Genomic DNA, 18,678 nt, shown 5'->3' with positions numbered 1-18,678 from the left:
TTTCTTCAAGTTCTTACACAGTCAGCCAGCTTAACCGTAGCTATTTTAATTGCATTACTGAAGGAGTCAATTAGGTTAAGATGTTTATGACGACCACTATCAAGTTCTCCTACTGATTCTTATTGCGGTCTCTCTCTTTCAGCTACTACCTGGCGACGCACGACAGCCAGCCGGGCCAGCGTCACGTGTACGTGGTTCGAGACCCGGGGGGGTCGGACGACGCGTGGCCGGGCACGGAGAACCGCAACCCGCGCTGTCTCACATGTCACTCCTCCGCCAAGTCGGACTTCTACAAGGCGTGCGCGTTCTTCGAGGCGCACGTCAGCCCCGGAGACAAACCATCGCACATTGCCCTCGAGTGCCTCGGGCCTGGCCTCCCCCGATCCGGAGTCCACGCCCTCAAAGGTCAAATTAATTCAACACGTCTGTCTCCACCCTCACTCACTCATACCGCGTGTTCCCAATATGCTTCCGATACATCCCGCCGTCAAAGTCAGCGTTTCCATAGCAATTATGAGGACTTCAACGACCGAAATAGGGATTTCCACCCGCTTCACAGCAATTTCGAAATTGTTTTCGAACACTTATGATGAAGGTCCACGCCTTAAAATTGGTTTGATTGCGGTGCCTTACCCGTTAGAACAAAAAACAGGAGGTTCCATTGAATTACCCCTGGAGAGTACTCCAAACTCAAAACACTAAACAGCGAAGTCGTTTCCTCACGTGGGACGGCATTGGGTCTGACAGGAAACATAATGAAGATACACTTTTGTATGTTCCACAAGAGTTTTAATACCGACCCAGGTTTCGACAGTACACTTACGTCATTATCAAGGTGAAGATACAAAAATTTGCGAGCTTATATATACCTTAGGGAGAGGGGGGTTAAGACAGGGAGGAGGTGGTGATGGTGGGAGGGGAAAAGCTGACGAGGAATAGTTTCCTCGAGGTCAGTGGGTTTACTTGCCGAGTCCAGCAGAACTGATAATAAAGGGGAGGAGTGTGAGGGGTACAAAAGGTCGTTAACCACCCTTACATTTTTATTGCGACATGCTCTTAAAATTTCTAACTGCTCAAGAAAATCCAACTTTTTACCTTTACACAGATTGTGGAGAACCTTGACATTGAAATCACTGCTATGGTTGCAGTCTAACAAATGTTTAGCAAAATTAGAGGTTGAATCGCCTCTTACCCAACACTTCATATGTTCATTTGCCCTAGTTTTTATGGCACGTCCAGTTCCACCAAGTATCGCCTTCCAACCTTAAGCTGATTGGGTCTGACAGCGGAAGATTTTAGGGGTCGAAGAGCATCGAGTATTTTTAATGGTTATATGTTTTTTTAATGAAGATTTGGATCTGAGGTGAAAAAATTTCCACCAATTGTGACAGCCATAATCTAGAACTACCGCACATGCACCATGCAGAGTGCTCATGTCTCTATTGGCTACCATTAAAAAATCAAAAAACATACATATTTCCATGAAATTACTATTTTCCCTTAGTATAACCTAAATAATAAATGCCAATTTTAAATATAGGCCATTGATATTTTTAGGGAAGGTAGTAGCCATATTTAACGTTAGTAAACCAGCAAAAACCTCACTCTAATGGGTGAAACCGAAATAAATAAAATGTTGGACCACACACACATTTTCATAAAAATACCGTACATGTAGCCATGCAACTCAAATACTAATTATGAGATTCGAAATGTTTGTAATTCTTTGGATAACCAATGAACTTAGGTATTTTATTTAGTGCTGTTGTTGACCACTGTATATATTATGCACTACAAATAAAGGCGCATATTGAAATTGCTATGGAGAAACCCACTATTTTTAGTGTAAAAAGTGTATTTCAATAGCCAATGAACCGGAGAACTCTGTGCACATATCTATTTCTTCTTTTTGTCTCCATGATTACACCTATATAAATAGCAACCTTTAGATTTGTCAGAGAATAGCAGTTTTCGAGAATTAAAAGTAATATTTTTACGTACTTAACCTTGACTATAATTTTGTAGGTATGCACGCGACCATCATTGACATTCGAAAATCTAAACAAATTCCTACTTGTTCCATCCAAACACAAGATTTCAACAATAATGGCAGAGACGTAAACGTAATAATCTTCTACATAATATTTTATAACCTCCTAACTATGCATGCGATCGTTATTTTTCTGATTCCCAATGAATGTGGCTTTGTTAATTTGCATTGTCTCGTGTTTCCCGAGATGCACTGGGAAATAGTCGATGAATTAGAAATTTAGGGATAAATTCCACATTTTCGTTCCATTTGCCACGAACCCCGGAAACATTGAAAGATAAGAATATTAAATAACATGTGTTTTAATAGAGTACGATATGGATAACCATGTAAGGGCGATTTTTATTCTTTTACTCCAATGGTTACTGTGAAATAACTAAGCAATCTTTAGGTTTCCATTAAATTACACATTACTAAATCTAAAGTTATCATTTCGTTGACTGATCTTTGACACATATCGTGCATATTTTTAGTATTATTCGTACCACATTCGATGCTGTAAGCAAGATCCTAATTTTGTTCTCCATACCTAAGATATGAACCAATATGTCATCCGATATTAGGCCTTCTTTCGCGCTTTTTTATTCACTGCAGATAGATACGTTGGATACATTGTAATGGGGTAAAATTATAGTCCATCGACTTTCCCAAACGTCATTAATAGAGGTACGCTATGGCTGTAACATTGACAGTCACTATTATATTTGAAATTAGTTTTTGTTGTAATTTAAAATTAATTAGCTTGGGATTATGTTACGACCAAAGGGCACCTCTGGGATGACCTCGGGGATAGGCCATGGATCACAATATTACCCCATTAAAATGCATTCAAGGCATATTTCTATAAATAATAAGAAAGAGTGAAGGCCGAAAACACTGGACGGCAAAAAAATATATGACAGCAATTCCTCGACATGAACGAAATAAACATCCATTTTTTTTGGTTACCCAAAAGTTCTCGCACACGTTCCGGAATCCAGGCCAAGCTCGTTTTCCTTCAGGTTTTTATCATCATTCAGGTTTTCCATAAACGTCTTCTAATCTTGGAATTTTTTTCTAATCTGGGGGGCCACGAATACTCCTTCCTTGAATATAGATTCACTAAGTCAAGGGTATTGAATTTTTGAAATTGAAATGCATCACGTCTTGTGTAGAGCTCCCCCAAACTGTTTCACCAGTCCGAGTTTGATGTGCGATTGTGGTGAGTATTTTATTTCGAATCAATGAGAGAGGAGGATTTTGAGAGCCTCGGGATCTTCATCGACATTTTTATAACCAGGAGTCTTCTTGATGAGGCCAATTTCATACGACATAATGTTTTTTTTCTAGGGCTCGGCTGTCCCATTCCCAAAGGAAGCAGCAGTATTTTGTGAAGCCTGATTGCAGTTGCGTTTGTAAAGCGACAACTTTCAGGTCAGAGCAAAATTTCCAATTATAATCACGATAATTGATTTTTTCAAGGATTCGGCTGATATTTCTATACGTCTGCCTTATATCAACAGAGTACACCACCGCGACTGAAGGTAACTCATTCCCACTGGCCTACAGGATCACTTGAAATCTTGTCATCGGCGAATCTATAAACAGTCTTTTTTTTCTGGATCACATGACATCATCAGTTGTATCACCAATGCATTTGAATTAGATCAAAACACCAAGTCTTCGTTTCCTGTAAAAAGTATTAATTTCAGTGCTGTCTGGTCCTTGAAAAGGAGATTTTTACACATTTCTCAAAGAGATACCAGTAATAAAGTCGAGATTCAAGAAGTTGAGGTATCCTTTAGGCAACTCCAAATCCCTAACCAGAAAATTCAATTCTGGCTGTGTTATGAGTTGAGGTTGTCGATCAGCTGAATCATCGGAGCACTCTTTATCATCGGTGCGAGTATCACCTGGTCCCGGCTGTGGTTCAAAGTCTCTCAAATCAATGTCTAACTCTAGAGTATAGTTAATTGTTTGAGGCGTAACTTGGTGAAAGCGATTCATAATTAAATTAAGAAAGAAGAACTTTGTACTTTCACATTAATATTTATTCACGACCATGGTTTCAACGTTAGACGTCATCCTCAGGTGAACTCTACAGAGGTCCATCACATCCTTTTATACCAGGCAAGGAGGGGTAGGGAGGAAGGTAATACCTTCCTCCTTACCCCTTCCTTACCTTCCTCCCTACCCCTCCTTGCCTGGTATAAAAGGATGTGATGGACCTCTGTAGAGTTCACCTGAGGATGACGTCTAACGTTGAAACCATGGTCGTGAATAAATATTAATGTGAAAGTACAAAGTTCTTCTTTCTTAATTTAATCTAGAGTATAGGTTTTTGGTATTGCTGAAGGTATTTTAGGATAATGAATTATATGCTTACTTCTGCAGGGGAACCCGACGGTAGAAGTCATACAAAATTAACAATCCATGAGAAGACAGCGAGAATCACGCCAAACCATGGTGACCGCAAATGGTAATGATTTACGGGTACTTTTGAGCCGTTTGGTCGAACGACTGTGACAAGTAGTGCAGTAAACCCTTTGAATCCAATTCTTTTCCTGATTGCCGAATTAAAATTTATAAATTATATCCAAACCTGAGCGGGGAAGTGAATGCGAGCTCCAGCATAGTAAAGCGAATCTTACGAACTATTGCTACATATTTTTTAATTATTGTTGCAACATTAAGCAGTAAAATATCTTATTATTACTACTATTTTTTGTTAATAAATATTTTCATCATTCGAGGAAGGATGAGGTAAAATGGAAGCTGTAAATTTAGAAAATTCGTGAAAAATTGTAAAAAAAAAAGGCAAAATCGATCATTTTTAATGCATTTTTCTAAATTTTTCGGGGGCTACTGCCCCCTAAATCTACTTCCTTCCCATAAATGTTCATGCTTTAGAATTTTTCAACCCTTTAAACCCTTAGAAACTATTTAAATGCGAAAATAATCCTTTTCATTACGCAAAATTATCGAAAAGAGATAAAAATATGAGGGGGTGTCCCCCGAAAATGATGGGTGATGGGGAAAAACGGAGGTGATAATCAGATTCTGGAGGTCACTTTCCAAAAGAATTCTCAGGAATGGTATCAGGGCCGATTTTCATGCCGTCCAGTGAAATCGGATGAACGCTTAAAATTTAACAAAATTCTTCAATGTTCAATTGGGAAAAACGAATTTCTATACCTATCCATCCGTTCGGTAAAACACTTCCCTTAATTTATCGTTTCTGTCGAACTTGCAAATAAAGTGTTTCTTGGATGATTTTCTGTTTGTCGCGCTGGAAGATATTCTTAATTTCTCAAGTACTTTATTCCACCTAGCTGGCAGCCTCCGAATCTCTAGCGGCTCTCAACCTAGCTCGTTTAGCACGCAGCTGTGTGACGCTCTATGTACTCTCGCAGCAGTTTATGAAGAGTCGCGCAGCCTTCCTTTGTATTTTATTCAGTTGGCGGATTAAGTCTCTCTGCACCAGATTCCATGCTCTCGCTGCATACTCAATGTGTGGACGGACGAGAGCAAAATATCGCCTCTCGCTCACTTTCTCATCCGACCATCTCCCCACAACACGCTTGACGAGTCCTAGCCTGCCTCTCGAGGGCTCTGCCTCAAACATTCCTTGTATGTGTTCTCCACAAGTGACAAGTGCTGATGTTCCGCTGCGCTGACACGCCCCTTCGTTCCATCTTCTTGCAGACCCTCCAGAGGATCTGCTCACCCCCATCGTGTCCGTGTACAGCGAGCATCAGCGCCGGCGGCTGCACAAAGGGGCGGGCGGGGGCGGCGGGGGCGGGGCGGGGGCGGTCGGGGGCGGAGGCGCCCAGATCACCGAGAGCCACGTGGAACTGGCCCTGCCCACCTCGCGCACCTACGAGGTCACGCTGTCCCAGGGCGCGAGGGCACAAGTGCAGCTGCTCCTGCCGCCCAGCTGGAGGGAAGAACTGCGGGACGCCGCGTTCCCCGTCCTCGTCGAAGTGTGAGTCACCATGCATGCTAGAATAATAAACGGACGAATGACGATAGCAAAAAAAAAGCGCTAACTGCTCACTTTTCCATTAATTTATTTCCAAACGATTTTAATTTGAGACTGGCCAATCATTCAGAAACACGCCTTGACGATGGAGGACGAGTCGCCTTCCGAAACGTCGTCCAATACGACTGAAATAACCTGGTTGAGAACCCGAGAAAAATTCTTGCGTTTATATTTTTTTAATTTTATTCCCAAACCACATAATACAATTCACATGGGAAATTATATATATATTCAGCAAATGCTGTATTGAAAGACTGACTTCCGAATCGTTGCGCATTGATGGAGTGGCAACATTTTAAGGCTATTCAGCAAATTTAACAATTACACGTACACAAACGATCATGACAAAAATTTTCCTCAATTGATACGTTGAGTTACCCTCCACGAAACGAAGCGATACTTCCACGAAATGCCGCTCGCAATCGATTCGGCGCTTTAGAAACTGCCGAACGGGATATCGTATAACTCATGACGATGAAAAATTTTTCAATTTAATAACAGCGTGGTTTCTATCTGGAGAGAATGTTATGAAGTGAATTTGTGATACAAATCCATTTTAAAATACCATTTAAAAAAATTTGAGTTGAATTTATTACACTCGAGTTATGATGAATTGGGAATTAATGATAAATCACGTGACTGTGATGCATGGATAACCTAGCAATCAATATATCAAACCTCAAGAGAGAATGACGCTACCTAGAATTTTCACTGCAGTCACGACACCCCCGCTATCCATCTCACCCTGGTGCGTACACTAATGGATCCAGAACAGTACACCACGCAACAAAATGCAAAGTCACAAAAACCGTTTCCAAAATACTAGAAGAGACTACTCTAATTGTACTGCGAATACTGGAATGGTGTTCAAAACATCATTTCACCCTGTGTTGCACAAATCGCACACATATGAATTTAATTAAAACGCAAAACATTATTGAGATAACACATTTCTGTAAACTCTACAAACAGTTTCATTGTTCATCAGCTCAAGTTTGCACCCACCTCTTTTGTCTTGAGCCTCTCATTCCTCGCTCGTGATGCTTTACAAAACCGCATAAACTTGTTCCTCTACTGATTTATCCTCATCCCATATTCCTCGCAAGACTTGACAGAACTGCGCTCACCGTAGCATTCGTTTGGCGCAGCCATTAGAGCTTGGATTCCCCTCGCTGACTGGCTAATCAACGCCTCCTCATTCGCGAATCTCATAGATTTAAGCATCATTCCATCCACTTTCACATCTGCTCCCAACTAACCTCTAAATTTTCCAAATATCTCCTCAGTACACGTCTCATCTTTGATACGGATGAAAAAACCTCGCCTCTACACTCTTTCAACCTAATTGGACCGGGTTAAGTCGAATTTAATGGCCATTCTCCAGAAGATAGGCGAAGATTGCAACTCACTCCCAATATGTTTACAGTCCAGTGAGGGAGGCAGAAAAAGAATCACGGTGGGCAAGCATCGGCAGAGGAAAGAGGCTAGGCTGTCCTCTATCGCCGTTACTTTTCAACTTGTACTCTAAGAAGATGGCTATGATGGTAGGAGAGGCTGAGGATGAGTTGGAAGCCAGAGTTGAAGTGTGGTAATAATATTTAAATCGGTGAGGTTCGCGGATGATCAGGATTTCACTAGCCAGTCAGCGAGAGGGTTGCAGGCTCTAGTGGATGCGTTGGAAAGCGTTGCAAAGAGTACAGGATGTGGAATTATCACAAGAAGACCAAGGTTATGATGTTTTGTAAAGCACCGAGGTAAAGGAATGTGAGACTCAAGATTAAAGTACGTTTAATTCGTTGACCGGGGATGGACTTAACAGAATATACTTTTAAAAAATGAAAAGGTATAATTATGTTTTACTTTTCATTGTACAAAAGTAGGTGGGGAGAAATAGGTAGATCAATTTAAGCATTGGGGAAGCACTGGAGGAAAACGGATACAGCAGTAAGGACATCGGGAAGAGAGCTGTGCTAGCAAAGGAGGCGTTCACGAACAGGAAGGGGCTTATGAGAAGAACGTCATGTAAGAGTTTAAAGAAAACCTTAGTTAAGAGTCTAGAGTGGGCCTATCATTGGAGTACTCATCATAACATTGGAGTCTTCACGGTACTGAAACGTGGACACAGGAAGGAGGACGATAGAAGACTGGAGGTATTTGAGGTATTGGTACGGAGAAGAATGAGAAGGCAAAGTGGGCTGATAGGTGGAGGAACAGCGAAGTGCTGGCCATGGTGGGTGAGGAGAGGCACCTTTTAGAGGAGATACGGAGGAGACAAAGGGTATAGATGGAGCGAGTATTGAGCGGGGAGAGGTCGTTGGAAACATTGATGGATAAGAGAAGAATGTTATGTAAACGAGGAAGAGCAAGAAAAGTAATAGGATTTTTAGACTAAATAGTGGAGTAGGTCTATTTGCGAATTGAAGAGGGAAGTTGGTGTAAAGGCCAGGCACAACTTACCCGAAAACAAACAACAGATTTAAATAGGAACTCATAAGATTTCATGCTGCAACAAATTTTAATGAAGTAATATTTTTCCTAAGAGTGAAAGTCAGTGATAGAATTTTTGTGTCAATTTCTTCTTTAAGGGAACATCTTCCTTTTTTAGGAAATTTGTTTATTTAGGCCGTGGTTGATGTGGGCATTTTGTGTCAGTGGTATACGTGTATATTTTGCTTCGGTGGCATGTATGTTTATTTCTTCCGTGGGTAAGGATGATTAGTTTATCGCGTCAAACAATCTTTCCATTAGCTTTTCTTATTCGCTGCTTAATACTTGCCACCAGGTCATTGGCCTACGAACTACGTCACAATTGCATATGCATACCTTGACCGGTAGTGTACTATAGTAATAGTTACATTCTGAGCAGTGCTGTGCGAGAGTCTCGTCCCGACGTTCGAGACGAGACTTTCATTTCTCGCCTCGATAAGTCTCGCCCCTTCGAGACTTATCGACACCCGTCGAGACTCCTGGGAATTTCCTATAACTGCCGACCGCAATCAGTCGAAAATAGAGTTTACTGAGGCATCCCTTACGACTCTTACGGATTTATTTACACTATAAAAATATTTTATTTAATCGTTTACCCTCTGCATCCATTTTTGAATGTGAGCGCATGATGCTAATAAGAGTTCCCAACAAGAGATTTGGAAATCTTTTTTTTCCTTTCCCTGACCTCTATATTTTACATTATATTAGAATCTTGGAGTTTAGGTCTTTAAATTGAAAATTTTCCAACGTTTCCATTCATTTACAAATAATTATCAGGGCTTAATAATGAAAATGAGCATATGATTTTGATGCAAAGGCATATTAAAGGGTTACATCAATGTTTCCTATTATAGTAGAATAATATGATAAAAACAAAATTTCAGTTGTAAATAAACAAAAAAGGTAATGTAGTATAATTATGTATAATTTATATTTGCCTTTTTGTTAGGTTTATTTATGGTAACTAAGGATCATAGTTACTCGTCAATTATGGTTAATTAAATAATAATAAATTCTTAAATTGCCGATATCGATCTATTATTACAACTAGTTTTGGTTTTGCGAATATATGCCATGTCTTATAATATTTTTGTTGAATTATTTTTCAGTGTCTTTCATAGTAAATGTTTGATTTTTTCGAGGACCCCAGAGTCTCGACAGGTGTCGAGAAACCTGGAAGGGGCGAGACTTCTCGAGTCTCATCAGGACTCTCGACCCAGGCGAGACTCTCACCGCGCCGAGAGTCTCGTCACAGCCACCTAGAGATAAGGCCCATTCACAGGCGTGTGACGTCACTCATTGAAGTGCTACCGCCAGAGCATGGCAGAACAGAAGTAGTTGTGGTGCTGTCTGCGACGGTAGTTTAGCCGCCGAAGTGAAAAGATAATTGATACCTAATTTACTCAGTCAATAAGAAAGTAGTCAGCGGGTTCCGAGAAAATACTGAAACGCATCAACAAAAATATTTTTCAATCTCAAAGTTATTCGTAAATATTACGTCTTATGGCAGGTAACATATAACTTCGCCGTTCTCAAGAAAAAACTTTTTATAACTAATTCATAAATTGTCGTTGTGAACTAGAAGTACTACATAACAATATTAAAATCTGAAATAACTATGTAGAGAAGGCTCTTTGCATCCAAAGAGCATTTATTATTCAACATAAAAGCGTCTCGAAATTGTGGCGCAGCGAGGGGGGTATTGGGGGATAATATTCCCCCCCCCCCTCCAGAGCCCACAGAACTTTTATGTTAAATCTTTTTTACTTAATTGGATTAATATTGCTTATAAAATAGTGTGATAATTGAGAAAATATCCTTCAGAAGGCCGTAAAAATCACCATTTCCAACCATTTATCTTTTTTTTCGGCATAGGCGGCCGGAAGGCCTCCGCAACTCCTGCGTAGCCTTTTCTAATTTTGTTCCGACCGGAATAACTGCCTATTTATTGCACGCAATACTACATAACAGAAAGTCCAAACGTTCAATTTGGACCACAATAATCCGTGTAACGGTGATGAAAATTGTTTTGAATTAAAATTGTTATGGTTAATGTATTAGAAAAAATAGCCCTCCTGGTTGTCATGTTTTGGAATTTAAATTTTTATGGATAATGATAGTGACAACAACGCCGAACAACCAAAGTGGACCACAATATTTCGAAATACGGTGATGAAAATGGTTTTCAATTAAAACTTTTAAGCTTTAAATGGCAGAAAAAAATTGCCCTTCCGGTTGTCGCATCCATACACTTCGCTTTGCGTTTCTGGTAGTCTCCCGCGTAACAGTGATGAATGTGGTTTTAAAAATAAAATCATGTGGAAAACTTTCATGCTAAAATCTTTAATGAGTCGTTGCGGGTATAGTCTAACACTGCTTTTCCTTAATGGCGCCATCTCTCGCGTAACATTGATGAACATGTTTTGTAATTGAAATCTTTATGGATAAAGATTATTTAAATATTTTTCGCAACTAGTTGCGACTGCCGTCTATCCCGTAACAATAAAACATGCTTAGAATAGCTGTTCTCATGTATAACGCTAACGAAAATAACTTACACAGCAACGTACTATACATGATTGTAAATTATTCCGATGAGTAATGATTTCTTATGAAGATAATTTGATATGAATTCATAGCCATAGGTCACATCCTCTCCTTTGAAATTGATCGTTCCTGTCCGAGATTTTTAGAGTATTACCTGATTGGTAAAAATAAACATATGCTCTTTATTTTCTGCTTTCTCCTGATCACTTCCCCCAACTTACGTTTGCTTAACTGAAAATATACCATATGGATGGACCGTAATTTATTCCGCCACTCAAACCAGACCATTCGTGGGATTAAATATTATCATTACGTATTTCGCGACTCTAGATTGCGGTCGCGACAATGTATCAATCAGTCTCTCGGTTTCGTCAGTTACGCGACCGATGCAATTCATCCGCCTGCTTGCTTTCTCATAATCGTGCGCAAAGGGTAACACTTAAAATCCACTTGCGCTAAATTATATTGTATAGTAAATAACTTCTTTTCATTAGCTGTGACGTGAACACTATGCCTTCGATATTTTATGCTGTATTCAACAATTAGACAATAATGAAAGCTCCGCATTACGCTTTTCTATTCCACGAACGGTTTTATTAAATATTTTTCGTTTATAAATATTAGACGCAAGAATGTAAGTTAAGTGGAAGGTAACCTTAAGAGCAATTCAAAAATGGATATTCGCAATCGTCCAACACGCTATTCATCTTACCTACGGATATTATTCATCCTACACACGGATACGGATGGATTCACGGTATATTTTGTAGATTTTAGGAATGTTTTTGTAACCATCGGCGACCTATTAATATCAAGACAAAGAAGAAAAAATAACTCAATCCTAAAATGTTCCCGACATAATGTTGGCAACAGTTTCTTTATCATCACCGTTGGTATGCGTGATTTAAATTAAACATCCCCAGAAAGTCAATTTTTTTGTGAGCGTCGCCTTGTTTTCAATTTAACACTCCCCTGCTTTGGAAGCTACCTATCAAATTACCCTGTCGATCATAGCATGTGAAACAGTTTTGATAATGACCTCATAAACCCACTAAGGTAATTTAGGCAATCTCTTGCGCGGTGTTTCCCTTACAATGTATTGAATCCACTACCGTCAGAGGCTACGCCAACAAAGCACATCGCATTGCAGGAAATCGTTGAACTTCTCTTCACTCTACTATCAGAGCTCATGCTTGCCAGGTGTTCTTTTTGCCTATGTGAGATCCGGGGTCATCACTGTGGTTTTTCAGCCTGTTTATACTGTGACATACGGAGTGACGTATAAATAATAATCCATCGTGTAAGCGAGGAAATCGTGGGAGACCGCGACTCCAGGTAAACCATTTCAACCCATCATTAATTTTAAATATTTGCGCCAATACATATTTAACGATTAACTCCACTAAGATGTTGATTTTTTTAACATGCACGCCTTCATTACGACTGTCCCCATTATCTTTCTTACTTATCCTTCAAAGCGTCCTTATTTTTCCTGAACTTCTTTCATTTAATTCGATGTTCACTTCCTAATATTCCAATTAAAAAAAGAGCTTTCAATGCAATATATTCAATATTAGTGCGTTCAAGCAAATTATAATATGTTTTTGCTCATCATTATGTAATCGTTTTCTGCGTTACGTTGTAAAGTGCTTCATAGAAATCGCATAAAAATATTAGACGCATTCATATTAGTTTACTAGTAAGTAAGATTAACAACTTAATAACGTCCGATGTTGACAGTCGTCCACCACGCCATTAATTTTACTGTTCGCGATTGTCCTGTCTCCTTTACTCCGGGGAAACTTCCATCTACTTATCAGTAACGTCAATTAATATTTTGCAGATGACATTGTCATTCCAAAATGATCGGATAAAGTGGGAAATATATTTCAAATAATATCATATAGTAATTAACCCCTTCTCCTTATCTGTGACGTAAACACTATGACTGGGATATTTTATGCAATATTCAACATTTAGAAACTAATGAAAACTCATAGAAAATCGCATCGCATTTCCAAAGTCAGCGTGTCTTTATCAAATATTTATCGTGGATAAATAATAGACGCAATAATATAAGTTAAGTGTAGAGTAAGCTGAAGAATTTTTTTATCATTGGATGTTTACAATCGTTCATTGCGCGATTCATCCTACTATTCGAAACTGCGCTTTCACACTCAGTTCTTGTGCAATTTATTAATTAGATAATTCATAATAACTCCATAACAATGCTGGTTTGTTAACGTACACCTCATCATTTGGCCTGCCCCTCCCTGCCGTTCCTTCGAAGTGCACTATCTCACTCCCACTCATTCTTCCGATTTTCCCGGTCATACGTTTGCTATTTATTGTAATACTCTTGGAATTTGGATGCCATAGGGATGCTTTGTAACACTTATGCAAGGAAATGGCTTTAACCAGTTCATATTGCCCCTTTTCAAAAGCATTTTCACGTGTTTCCTACGTAAAATTCCGTCCGAATATATATTTAACGGAAACAGTTGCATTTGTTCCCTATACTTTCTGCTGCAATCGACATATGTCTGATACGTGGACCAAACTAATGATTATTTTAAATTATCAAAGTACCTTTAAGTGTACGTATGCAACAGAATTTATTGTCACCCTTGGTTGCCCAGTTAAAAATAAAATTCTGATAGTCACAGAAAACTATGTCTTTCGAAGGATAACAAAATTATTACGTTAAAATTTACTGGATCAATTTACATTAACCTTCAAATTTACGTTCAGCACCCTTTAAGTCTGCAGGAAAAATACAGCTTTCTTATAGCCTTTGCCTCTATAACACATAGAGAAATTTCAAAGGGCTGAAACACTGCATTTCTTCCAGAAGGATGTTTACGTACTCCCTAATTTTGCATGCGATACGGATTGTTTCCGCTATATTGACGAAGTAAATAAATTAGAACTCCTTATCTTCCATTTTTTAATAATATATTTCAAATTAACGATCGTTGCCAAGAGACGTCGGAGGTAATGTAATATGACGCAGGCACGGAGCCGTATATGTAGTTCGGTGTGATGTTGGGTGGTGTGGGAAGAATTTCTATAGAGACATTTCCTTGAACGTCCGCAAGAATCGATAAATCATACATTTTGTTGAATCGACTGTACATTTCCTTTCCTAAATTTTTGAACGGGATTCAATTTCTGCTGACTTATATAGTTCATTTTTGGCACCAATTTTTCATGCTGGATGCTGATTGGTCCACCTTCTTTTCTCTCGTATGACCCTCTTCCACGAACTGTGGAGAGGGTAGCCGTCTTCTCTATTCATGTTTTCCGGTGTCTTGAATATTTCGATAGCCTCCTTTAGTAGCCTGGGATAATATCTATTTTCTTTTGCAACAACTGTTGCTTCGTCAAACAGTATCTGGTGTCCGGGTTCGCTCCATGCATGCTCCGCAATGGCAGAGAGCTGAAATTGCTTATTTTTTTTGTGGCCCTTCTGTGTTCCTGGATACGCACTTTCATTGATCTACACGTCTCTCCTATGTAGTCTTTGCCGCATGAACATGGTACCTTATAGACACCTTCTTGAATGTCGTGCGGCAAAACGTCTTTTGGACCCGGTAGCACATCGCCAGTCTTGGTGACACAAGTGAATCTTGTTACGACGTTGTGCTGTCGTAGAATCCTAGAAATCTTCTCTGAGGTGCCAGATACAAACGGAATTACTGCGTGTGCCCTTGCTTCCGTCTGATCCTCCTTCTCATTGGTGTTTTGATTAGATGTTAAAACGTCTTCGTTTAACTCCTTCTTTCTTTGATGTTCCGCTTCAGCGGCCCTTTTCAGGACCAGTTGTCCACTGTAGCCATTTCGTCTCAGTGTTTTTACGAGTAGATTTTTCTCCGATGATATGGACTCGGCGTCGGAGATATCGTAGGCCCGTCGCATTAGTGAGGAAATCACTGAGTGTTTCTGAGCTGGATGATGATGGGAGGCTGCGTGAAGATAGCGATGAGTGTGCGTCTTCTTCCGAAAGACAGCGTGTCCCAGTTTTCCGTTTTTCTTCTTTTTGACTAGGACGTCCAAAAATGGGAGCTGGTTGTTGTCCTCTACTTCCATCGTAAACTTGATAGCAGGATGTTGGGCGTTTAGATGCCGGAGGTAGTCTTGTAGGCATTTCTCTCCATGCGGCCAAATAACGAAGGTGTCATCCACATATCTTAGCCACAGTTTAGGTTTCATACTGTAGCTGTCCATGGCTTCCGCTTCAAATTTCTCCATAAATAAATTAGCCACCACTGGTGATAGTGGAGAACCCATGCTCGCCCCCTCCGTTTGTTCGTACATTTGTCCGTTCCAGGTGAAGTAAGTTTTCCTTAGGCAGAACTCCACTAAGTTGGCGTAGTCTTCCGGGAACCCTTTTGTTTGTAGTCCTCGTATTATTTCCAACGAATCGTCTATGGGCACGTTTGTAAAGAGAGATTCAACGTCGAAGCTGACCATGATGTCTTTGTCCTCCATCGTCACTCCTTGAAGTATTTCGACGAAATGCGCTGAATTCTTCACGTGCGATGACGTCTTCCCCACGTGTGGCTGTAGATGCCTAGCGAGATATCTGGCGAGATGATATGTAGGTGCGTCTAAGATTTTTTAAAATTTCAAACTAGACCATAAGATAATTTCAGATGATGAAAGCCGGGCATAGATAAATTACGGTTCATTGCACCAATTGTAAGAGAAAAACGCAAATTTTCATTCACGGTTGTTCAGACACACCAATAACATAGTATAGCATAGTATAGAAACATACGTTTCTGACGCGACTTATGCTTTTCTCATGATTAGATGCTATCCATGCAATTTATCAAGTAAATATCGTTGCTCTTACGGAATTATATATAAGCTGAAATTAATTGGAACCCAAGAAATTTATGTGCTTTACCCCCTAATATAAGTTACTACGCCAAAAATAAGACTGGTAGTTTCATGGAAAATACCTAAGCACATAAATTATCGCGTAGATAATTCAAATGCTTTTCAACTATGAGTAACAAAAGGGTAGTTAAATAAGGACTGTTTTTCTGACTTTTAGACGCATAACACAGCAGAGGGCAAGATAATAAAGAATATTCGATGATATAAACTTGGCAGCTATATTATAATTCCCAAGAAACTCCTTCAGCCTCACGTTTACTGAACGAAATAATACAAAAAATTCAGCTAAAATACAAGGATTTCCAATTGAAATGCCGCTTCTGTATTTAAATCACCACTTTTAGTACTGTCAACATCCCCAAGACACATCTAGCTAGAAATTACATCCAAATAATTACAGCTAGAAAGAGTACATACCTTAATGTTTTCCGTCGAGGTGAAAATGTCTCTTTTTATCCCCCAAATACACTTCTTCTTCAGCTCAGGATCTTTTGGAAAGTTAAAAACTTGAACCACGGGTCCACTCCTGTGGAGTTTTCTTCGCATACCGGCACTACACACGTGAAAGGAACTTTTTAACAAAAAGGCCTCACAAATACACGTTTATGAAGTCCAGCGAATGAAATTCAATAATAAAGGAAACTTCACTACCCTCAGAAACTTAAATTTTCACCAACTAACACCACAAAAGTCCCTAAAATGTGGTAAAACGTAACGTAAATACACTCGTAAACAAAGTGGTCTCCAACGGCAGCCGGAACAACACAGCACCTCTCGTGGTGACGTCAGAGCCTCAGCCGTCGCTTGTGACGGGGCCTTTTCTCTAGGTGGTTATGGTCTCGTCCCGAGAAATGAAAGTCTCGTCTCGACCGTTGAGACTCTCGGGTGGTCGAGAGTCTCGTACAGCCCAGAGTCCTCTGGATGGCAGTCCTCTACACTACTGCCTCATAGGGTCAACTTTGTAGTGTATTATCAACAATGCGGAGTACTCTGGCACAGCCTGGCGTCTTCATTAAGGCGAACGTCTTTTTCTGAGTCCCCTCCTTTGCCGAAACTGTCAATTACCTACTGTTTATTATTCGTGTGCTGTTTCCACAGCAACGGTCGCCCTGGCGTGCAGTCCGTTAGCGAGCGGTGGCGCGTGGACTGGGGCAACTACATGTCCAGCCGCAACGACGTCGTCTACATCCGGTTGGACGTTCGAGGGGCGGCTGGGCAGGGCCGGCGCGCCCTGCGTCCTCTCTACAGGCGACTCGGTGGCATCGAAGTCCAGGACCAGGTGACCGCTTTGAGGTGAGCACACATACTCCGCGTCAATTTGATATTTGGAATCGAATGCATTCATGGTACTGCTTTCCCAGTGTTGTGGCACTCCATCTCTCCCACACTAGCTCATTTACCTCCTTGAGGTTCTTCTTCCCCGTTATCCTTCTTCATCTATCCTCTAAATATACTATAAATCCCTTAGCCATCCTCCTTCTTGGACTTTTCCACCAATTTTTCCTTCAATTACGTCACCCACACATAAACTGCGGCCTCTCATCACGTGACCAATCGAATTGCAGTGCCCTTCTCTGGATTCACAGTATCCTCTCTTATCCCATTCCTATATATTTCACCTCATTTCTCTATCTATCCTTCCATTTTTGGCCTCAGAATCCTCATCCAGTACCACCTCTCTTCTTTTCTAATCACTTTGTCCGATGGTCTAATATCAGGGAATTGAACCATATGTTGCCACTGCCCTCTCGAACGTCTTCACGCATGTTCTTTATCCTTATGCTCTTGGAGTATGAAGGCATCCCCTTAAATGCATTCACGCTGTCTTAGCTTGGGCAATTCGACGTTGGCTGTATATCATGGTGTTATATATCGTCCCATATTATGGTGTTCCCATGCTAACATGAATGACTCCAATCTCTCTCCTCATTAAGGCGAACGACGGCCATAGTTCTCTCTCCCCCGAGCTTTGTTTTTTTCCCTATTCATTTTCATATTTTATTCCTGAAACTTTCAATTTGAAGCTTATAGTATTTCAACAAGGGAGACAGAAAAGATTAATAGCACCAGGACGTTCACCGCTTTACATTAATTTAATGATTCAGTTGTTATGGGGCTTCCCCACGAGCGTATCCCACCGACTGTGACCGGAAAGGCACGAACGCAAATGCATAAGCCACGCCCACACGGACGCAAAGATATAGAGAACCGGATGTAAACGATCGAAACACCACTGAGAGGAAAAATCATTCGCCATGAGTCGGATATGAACCCCGACCTCCCAAATGCGTGCTAGGTGTTGAACTGCAAAGATGTCTTCTTCCTCGTATCCTTCAACCCTCCCCTCCCACTCTAAGAAAAAACACGCTACAGTTCTAATCCCCAGCATCTCCCGGACTTTCTCACATTACGTTTTACGATTTCTATAAGTAGTTGCTGTTTATTTAAAGATAGCTAAATTATACTTGTACAATATTTTTATGAGTGCCTTTAGCAATGCCAAATGAGTCCATCGAAAACGGTACCATGACTGAATGGCTAGTGATAACCAATTTTTAAAGTTCCCGACTTTTCCCAGACAATTTACAGATTGCCATTAACAATCACCAGGGGATCAACAAATTATTGGAATACTTAATTTCTCCTTGGTAAAATTTTCGTAAAACTA

The 18,678-nt window shown here is 40.3% G+C and overlaps 1 protein-coding gene across 1 annotated transcript in view; it reads left to right on the top strand.

Annotated features, from left to right (window-relative positions):
* LOC124168753 (inactive dipeptidyl peptidase 10) overlaps window positions 1-18,678 on the top strand; it is a 456,211-nt gene that overhangs the window by 417,563 nt on the left and 19,970 nt on the right. The window contains exons 14-16 of the mRNA XM_046547022.1: window positions 143-405; window positions 5,735-6,014; window positions 17,109-17,303. Of these exons, the coding sequence (XP_046402978.1) occupies window positions 143-405; window positions 5,735-6,014; window positions 17,109-17,303 (738 nt within the window). The remainder of the gene's footprint in view (window positions 1-142; window positions 406-5,734; window positions 6,015-17,108; window positions 17,304-18,678) is intronic.

Source organism: Ischnura elegans, chromosome 12 (genome assembly GCF_921293095.1).
Source record: "Ischnura elegans chromosome 12, ioIscEleg1.1, whole genome shotgun sequence".
Lineage (NCBI taxonomy): Eukaryota > Metazoa > Arthropoda > Insecta > Odonata > Coenagrionidae > Ischnura > Ischnura elegans.
Note: the sequence above shows the minus strand (reverse complement) of the source record. Positions and strands in the feature narration are given on the sequence as shown.